At 42.4% G+C, this 6,529-nt stretch overlaps 1 protein-coding gene across 1 annotated transcript in view; it reads right to left on the bottom strand.

The window, feature by feature from the left end:
* Positions 1-6,529, bottom strand: part of LOC104967117 (neuroligin-2) — a 229,451-nt gene that overhangs the window by 9,496 nt on the left and 213,426 nt on the right. The window contains exons 5-7 of the mRNA XM_010796528.1: positions 4,313-4,578; positions 3,108-3,261; positions 1,854-2,220 (exon numbers count right to left, since the gene is read on the bottom strand). Of these exons, the coding sequence (XP_010794830.1) occupies positions 1,854-2,220; positions 3,108-3,261; positions 4,313-4,578 (787 nt within the window). The remainder of the gene's footprint in view (positions 1-1,853; positions 2,221-3,107; positions 3,262-4,312; positions 4,579-6,529) is intronic.

Genomic DNA, 6,529 nt, shown 5'->3' with positions numbered 1-6,529 from the left:
TTGATCAAGAAATAGCAATAGAAATAGTAGAAATAGCCTGCATGTGTTCTACAACATACCGTGCAATGGCTTTATCAACTTTTCCCTGGCTAGCAGTCCCTCGGTTAAAATCCAGCCGCTGTTGCTTAGGTGGAGGTGGANAAGCATTCATTCACAACTAAATCAGGAGACCTTTAACGTTTTACGTCCGATTCGCTCCTTTTTTCCTTCGCTGTACACAGCTCCAGTTTGGGCATTGGCCTGTCATCTGATTGTATTTGTTGTTGCTGCTGTAGCGGAAGTTTAGTACAATTATTTTTGATTAAATACTCCAAATCTCCACCCTCCATAATTGCACTTGCTTCAGTTGCTTGCTACTTTCTAACGGCTGTGAGAGTGGTGCAGTGGCGCTATCTATCTTCTATCGATTAGATTAAAAAGTAGGGTAGACATGTGGACATTATGGCCAATGCCCAAACTGGAGCTGTGTACAGCGAAGGAAAAAAGGAGCGAATCGGACGTAAAACGTTAAAGGTCTCCTGATTTAGTTGTGAATGAATGCTTATTAGGGTTTCGTCTGGAGAGTGCGTGCGGACCTGTCGGTTACATAACAGGCGTGTGTAAATCCTGCATCTGTATGATACAAATGTGTGTAAAATGATACCGGGTGCTGTAATCACTCATCTGGTTACGTTATTACTAGGGCCGGGACTTTAACGCGTTAATTAAGATTAATTAATTACACAAAGATTAACGCATTTTAATCGCACTTATTTTTGCACCGCGGAACGTTTCTCACTGGATGAGTTTCAGGGGTACCGATTGTACTGGAGCACCAACTAACGTTCATGACTTCAGACAACAACAAACCACAGTGAACAATAGTCAAACGTGAACGAAGAAGCTGATGAGACCGCTTTGGTTGGCCCCGTGAATGGGACATTTTGTTTTAAAAAACGGACGGATGGAAGCGTCAATAAGAGCACGGTTGTTTGCAAATTATGCAAAAAGGAATTCGCATATCACCGCAGCACATCAAGCCTCAAGTATCATCTCAATGCAAAACATATAGCAGCTAGAGTGGAAGCTAGCGTGGACGTTAGCCCGACTCGGAGTACAAGGACCCACACCCAATTCGCGTGGCCTATGCAACAGAGAGATTTTATTTTTCATCAGGATATTGGAAGGATAGGAGGGATTGAGGTCCATCACTGGCACTTTTTTATTTTATTTTAAATGGTACACTTTATGTTGAATTATTTATTATTTTGTTGGTGCAACTGGCACTTTATGTTGAACTGTTTATTGTTTTGGCCAAGGTAATTGAGAGAGTTGGACTGAAATTGATTAGATTTTTTAAATCAACTGTTGGTAAATCAACAAAGTCTGTTATGGCCTCTGAAGCAACAGAGAGATGTTTTCTAATAGTCAGGGTTTCCAATGTTCTGAATGTACTTGAAAGTATTGTGTTTTACTTAAAAAACAAAGTGTTATAGTTTACAGAAGGTCTACCTACCTATAGGCTACCTGAATCTCTGAAATGTACTATATTCCTAAATATGCTATTGCTACACTTTATGGCAAAAATTGCACTTTTCTGTTGGTCTTGGTTAAGTACCACCTTGAAAAAAATAAACAATGTTTTGTTGCTTAAGCTTATGTATTCAGTCATTATTCAATGGTATACTAAAATCCATGTGAAAAAAATTGCTTCTCACTGTTCTCAGGTCAAATATTTATATGTGATTAAAAATGCGATTAATTTCGATTAATTAATTACAAAGTCTCTAATTAATTAGATTAATTTTTTTAATCGAGTCCCGGCCCTAATTTTAATATACCATTATGGAATAAAAATCATCAGAAAGACCTACCCAGTCTTGGCGAAGTTGGTCCAGTAAGTCATGACCACGGCACTCAGCATCACGTCGTTCTTCGAGAAGTTGCATGGGAACAGATCCGTAGCACCGATCATGGGCACGCCAAATACGTACGGTATCTCATCTCCATGTGCGGCATCGGCCCATTCGGGGCGCGTCTCCGTCTGGCAGTGGTGGTAAAATGTGTAAAAGTAAACCGGAGACTGAAACTCGGCGTGGAGTTTGGCGGTGGCCACTGCCGGCGCCACCCACTGGTGGTCTGTGAACAGCGCTAAGAGGGTCTTCCTTCGCATATCGCCATTGTCTCTGTCTGCCCAGTCTGTGTACATGAATTTTATAGTCTCCCTCAGGATGTCTTTGCCTGGAGGATAAGATGTGGGAAGGGAAAGGGACAGCAAAAAAAAGGGGAAGGGGGGAAAAGAGAAAATTGTGATAAGTTGAGAGAAAAGTGTTGACATGGATAGAAGATTTTCATAGAAGTACAAAGAACTGGAATGACAGGTAAAGAGTGTTTGTATGCATGTGTGATAGATACAACTGAGTCAAATAGTGACACAAAGGGCAAAAGCGTAAATATGCCTCTCGTAGAGAAGAATGAGTGACAGGCACTTGAGAGGAAGCGTGACTGCATTATCAAAATGCGTCTGTGTTTTGACTGTGGCCCGCTGTGAGGGCTTTGCAGGCTGATCTGTGGAGAACAACAGCACTGTGATTGGGAGCTGCCTGGGGGATGATGAGAGACGGCATTAGTGCCCGCGGAGTCTCAAAGGCCAAAGCACAGACCCACCACGGTGAAAGATCATCTCGATGATAGGCAATGTCTTTAGCATGCCTGTCTTGGTTGGTGCTCTTTGCCGGGCTCACATTGTATCTCTTTTTCTCATTCTTTGCCCACATATTGTGTTTAAAAACATTTGATTCCAATGGGAGTTTTGACACTGGGGAGTTTTTTTTAGAAAGCCTACATTGTAATGATGAATAACAGAATATGAACCACTTTTTTTCATAGTGTGTAACACACTCATCTACCAGGGAATAGTACAGTATTTATTAAATTGTTTAGGTCAGTTTTGTGCTAATCATTTATTCTGTATCTGATACTTTTAGAACTTTATTTTGGCAATTTATCCTTTCATTTGAGTTGTGTTTGTGTGGACCCCAGGAAGGTTTCATTACATGGGGGTGTCGTGGTACACACAGAGAGAGTACATTACAGCCTGGATGGAGCACAATGTCGACAGTCCCTACCTTCAGGGTAGCCGTAGAGGTTGTCCACGAAGTTGGAGATGGTGTAGTCGAAAGCAGCAGCTGTGATGCCGTCGTTGTCCTCACTGTCATCCACAAACTTCAGCCCCTCGCCTTGGTTCACTCCTATCAGGATGTCATAGTTGAGGAACTCCCCCTGGTGGTGCAAGAGAGGAAGAACATGTTGAAGGCTGAATTCAGTACAATTTTGAAGGCTGCTAAACACGACTTTGTTTTGTGCATTTGTAAAGTAAAATCAGCTTTTTTCCTACTTGTATGTGATATCTATGCCAATAGTGTTGATGTATAGTTTTTTCTTGTGGGACAATAATAGGGACAAGGTGAAGGAGTATCGCTTAAAATAGGGGCAGTAGCAGTCTTACATAATGAGCTTTTAATGTCATTTTCCCAAAATAATGCAATTTTTTCTTTCTTTCTTTCGTAACATATGTTTCAGGTTTGAGTTATTGTTGCATGTTAAGATAATATTGTCATTTTGGTCTATCGTGAAAGCAATAAAGTATTTATCATAATAACAGTAAGAAACCAGGAAAATAAATCCAGTTTAGATACATTTATATTACATTTATCCAATTATACCGTATACATTATATGATAATAATCATAATAGTATATTGGAACAAATCACTTTTTGTATTAGGACTGCATTTCTTTATAATACTTTCCCTCAGTCCGTCTAGTTTTTTTACCCTTATGTGAGAAATGTAAACAAACTGACGTTGATTGTGAGTATTAAACACTTATACTGTAGAGCTTACAAGTAAAAGCAATATTAAGAAGAGTAAAATAAGAATGACAAATAACTAAATATGAAATCAGAACGTTTTTTAAAAATCTTTTGGACTATTCCTTATCTTTCCTGTGTCCTTGTGTAATACTGTATGGTTTTACCTCTTAAACTGACTCCATTTAAGCTGAAAAAATTAAATCAGTCGTGGATTGAATAGGTCACTCAAACTGTGAAGAAAGGATTTGCAAGTACACAATGATTTGTATGTATGGGATAACAAGCAAAAATAAGTTGTGAGCCATGGGTATATAATCTACAACCGAGGCAGTGTGCTTCAGCGTTTTAGGATGCGAGGTCACACCAGCTGCTAAATGTCACAGTCAGACCCTAATTCTGTGGAAAGGTCACACCTCTTTCAACACGTTCTCCATGTTCTCTCTGCATGGTAGACCCTCACCTGCTGCATGAGGATCTCAGGGTCGTCGGGCACCACGTCTCCGTCCACCACGGGGCCAAAGGCGATGTGGTAGCGGGCTGGCTGGATGTCCTGGTCCACCAGCTCCCGGAAGTTCTTGCGCCTCAGGCAGTCGACCAGGTCGGCCGTCTCTGTGTACGTGCAGCCCACTTTCCGGGCCAGGATCTTTGTGTACTTGAGGGGCTGGTAGTTGACGGACCAGCTGGAGATGGCTGTTCCACTCTGAGCTATGGCTCTGTGGAACAGACCTGAGGATATGAAAGAAAAAGAGGATTATAATACTGTATGAAGGGGTGAATATGACCAAAATCGTTTACAAATATTGGGTGATCTCTCTAAATGTCATGTGCTTTTCCCACTACATTTGTTTTTTGCCGGCAGGACGGAAACGTTCTCTGTTAAGAGAGACTTCTTGATATGAATATCGCACATCTCTTTTTCCACTAAAAGAATTACCCTTTATAAAAATAAACTTCCAATTTTACTTTTTCATCTCATTATTCTCATTAGTGTCACGACAGACCCAAAGCATCTTGAATAGAGCATGCTACAGGACTACAAAAGAAGCCAGACTGGGAATAAGCTAATCTGAGACGTCAAGAGAGGCATTTTCCTCTTTTTCGTGCTAGCTGTTTCTTCTCTCACTCTCCCTGGCTGTGTTCCTCCCTCCCCCTCTTCCTCTTTGTCTCTCTCCGTCTCCATGGTTCTGCCTTTCCGGTGCTGTTTGAACCACTGAAGTGGCTCGTTAAGAGGCCGCCTGACTCACTCCTTTCCTCTTGCGCTCCCCTTTTTCTTTCTCTTCCCTCTCTTGGGCTGAAGATTGGTCAGTTAATTATTAAGCAGAGCTGCAGAGCCTTCTTTCCCTGGGAAATCAATTATAGTAAGAAGCAGCTCGGAAACAGCTATACCTACACATCTGCATCGAAAAATATGCTATTATTTAATTCAAAATAAGTTCTCACTCCAAGAGAGCCTTCGCCGCTCAGTACTTAGCTAGATTTGGCTACTATATTCTTCCTCAATAATGTTATAATGTCTCCACCTCTTTCCTTAAATACAGGACACTTTGGGAGATGTCTCCCCCCTTTATCATATCAGCATCACTTATAACCCCTCACTCCGTCCTGTCTACCACTTCCCTCCTGCCATCCATCCTGTGCGTGTCTGCTGTCGTTTTTGATTTGCGACGGCGTGTAGGTGACATGATTGGTGTCCCTAAAGGGTGGGGATGACAGACTCCTTACCTGGTGTCCCTGGCGGGGGAGAGGGGGGGAGAATGACAGACAGGCGGCGTCTAGAGGGCTGGTGTTAGATGCGGATGATGACGATGGGTTGATGACAAAAGCGGAGGCATGAGAATGGACTGGTGGCGGGGTGAGGGGGGTTGGTTGTCAGCAACAGGAGACAAGGGGTTAATACAGGCTTTCCCAACCGTTAGGGTCTTTCTGCTGCAAAAAGGGGGGGGGGGGGGGGGGTCCCTGAAAACATATAATTGAGCTACAATGAGTGTCAATGGCTGGTTGCTATCTGAAAATAAACAAGCAAGCGAGATAGCCAGTGCACATAGGCCATCTGAGAAATACTACATCATCAATACACTAAATGTACTTTTCTAGAGTTAAATGAAATGTATTCAACACTTGTGTCTGTACTGTTGGTTAAGAACAGACCTGGAGCTGGGAGCTAACTAAGCTAGAGATGTGTATTTTAGTGTAAAGCGAAGCTAGCTGTTTACCTTTCTTCTCTGCCTTTATGTTAAGCTACTGTAGACTAACCATCCTGACTCAGGCTTCATACCTTATGCAAAGACAAGAGTGGCATAATATAGTGTGCTTCTGAGATATGATTTTACTTCATATGTCATTTTGAGTTACAAAATATCATATACAACAGGGGTAGGGAACCTCCGGCCCCCGGGCCGTATACGGCCCGCGAGACCATTTGCTACGGGGCTCGAGGTAATTTATAAACACGCAAAAAAGAAAAAATGTAAAGAAATCTAGACCGCAAAAAAATTAAACAGGCGAGTGCCTGTTTTTCCTGGCCAAGGTCAGGGTCCTTGAACACGTGGTACATGGCTCGTCTGACAGGGGTGCAGTTCTGACGGAGAGCACCAGAACGCCACTCCAGCACCTCCAAGCAGTACCGATAAGGAGCCGTACACATGCTGCAGTTTTTGCGTGGCCGTGTCTTTAGTTG

Source organism: Notothenia coriiceps, unplaced genomic scaffold (genome assembly GCF_000735185.1).
Source record: "Notothenia coriiceps isolate Sejong01 unplaced genomic scaffold, NC01 NC01_scaffold00037250, whole genome shotgun sequence".
In the NCBI taxonomy this organism is placed as follows: Eukaryota; Metazoa; Chordata; class Actinopteri; order Perciformes; family Nototheniidae; genus Notothenia; species Notothenia coriiceps.
The sequence above is the reverse complement of the archived record's forward strand: the minus strand, read 5'-3'. Positions and strand labels throughout refer to the sequence as shown.